The following is a 1,409-nucleotide window of genomic DNA, read 5'->3' on the forward strand; positions in this document are numbered from 1 at the left end:
ACGCTCTATAATTACTTTTAAAATATTGACGACTACTTTCTACTAAATTTTATACACTATATCGAAAAATAACAACACTTATTCGTTCAAAGAAATAGAATGCTCCTTTACATTGCACGCATTAGACTCGCTTCCAACCGTTGAATTTAAACGTAACCGCCATAGTACTCAAATGCGTGTGAATGACTAAACGTGACAGCTTTTATTTTTCAACGTTTCGTGTCGATATTAATCGTACAATAAGCGTTACAAATTCACGTTGAATACTTGTTGTTCAAATGCTAACGTTTTCACGTGATAAAAGCAACACGAAGTAAGGAAAAATTTCGCACAATTCAAACATGACAGAAAGCGTCGCAGAAAACCAACCGAAGCTCTTCGTAGGATTGGAGCAACTACAGAGCTATAAACGTCATAAAGCCTGCGCCCAAAGAGGGGCAACGTACGTTTGCATAGGGCCGTTTGAAATGGAGCATGCTTATTGGTCGATAGAGTATGGAATGTTTGCGATAAAAATCATTTAATATAAAAATACAATTCAAATTTTTAAATTAAAGAAACTATAACTTTTGTAAAAATCATTTTTTCCTTAAAACTTATCGTTAATGAATATTAAAAATTAATATCAAATAATAAAAATAACAGGTGACAGTTTATAAAAAAATATTTTTATTAAAAAATTGTCAGTTTATTTAATACATCCACAAATTACGTTGTAAATATTTTAGTATTTCTGATATAATATCAGAGACAGAATAACTAATACTTCTTTCTTTTGAATACCATTAAGAATTGCACACATATCTAATCAGTGCAATCAGGAATGTTACATTTTATGAATCTGTTGTCTCTCAAACGTGGGATGATTCATCGCCGGTATCAGCTGCCATAGCTTCACGATTTTCATACGCCCAAAAGCCGTGGAATTCTATTAAAATACTGACCATTGTATCACCCTGCCCACTGGAAAATATGAATCATAGAACAGATTAGAAAATCTTTTATCTTTACTCGGGAAGACAATTATAGGCTTATAAGAGAGTGAACAATTATTTACCAGGATAGTAAATCCTGTAATGTAATTTTACACGGATCTGCTGGCTTTACCATATCGAATATTTCGTCTTTAACATCCTCAAAACTTACTGGTTCTTGACCATGCATTGTCATTTGCTCTTGTATTGCCTGAAATGCAGATTAAGTTGTTAATAACGTATACCGCAAAATAAAAAGTTTGTACAAAATATTTATATGTATACGTACGCGGAAAAAATAATTAAGGCAAAAAGTGTCCAAATAACCACGATTATTTATATCAAGAATTCTAAATAAATAATGTAAACTTTGTGGTTCATGTCGGTTTTCTAACGCCAATACAAAGTCTAAATATGTCTTATAATCCATTTCTC

At 31.7% G+C, this 1,409-nt stretch overlaps 1 protein-coding gene across 1 annotated transcript in view; it reads right to left on the reverse strand.

Moving 5' to 3' along the window:
• Positions 1 to 851: 851 nt before the first annotated feature.
• Positions 852 to 1,409, reverse strand: part of LOC108578543 (serine/threonine-protein phosphatase 2A regulatory subunit B'' subunit gamma-like) — a 2,096-nt gene continuing 1,538 nt past the window's right edge. Inside the window, exons 6-8 of the mRNA XM_017941902.1 lie at positions 1,264 to 1,406; positions 1,058 to 1,185; positions 852 to 963 (exon numbers count right to left, since the gene is read on the reverse strand). Coding sequence (XP_017797391.1) covers positions 852 to 963; positions 1,058 to 1,185; positions 1,264 to 1,406 — 383 coding nt within the window. The remainder of the gene's footprint in view (positions 964 to 1,057; positions 1,186 to 1,263; positions 1,407 to 1,409) is intronic.

The sequence above is a fragment of the Habropoda laboriosa genome, unplaced genomic scaffold (genome assembly GCF_001263275.1).
Source record: "Habropoda laboriosa isolate 0110345459 unplaced genomic scaffold, ASM126327v1 scaffold41, whole genome shotgun sequence".
In the NCBI taxonomy this organism is placed as follows: Eukaryota; Metazoa; Arthropoda; class Insecta; order Hymenoptera; family Apidae; genus Habropoda; species Habropoda laboriosa.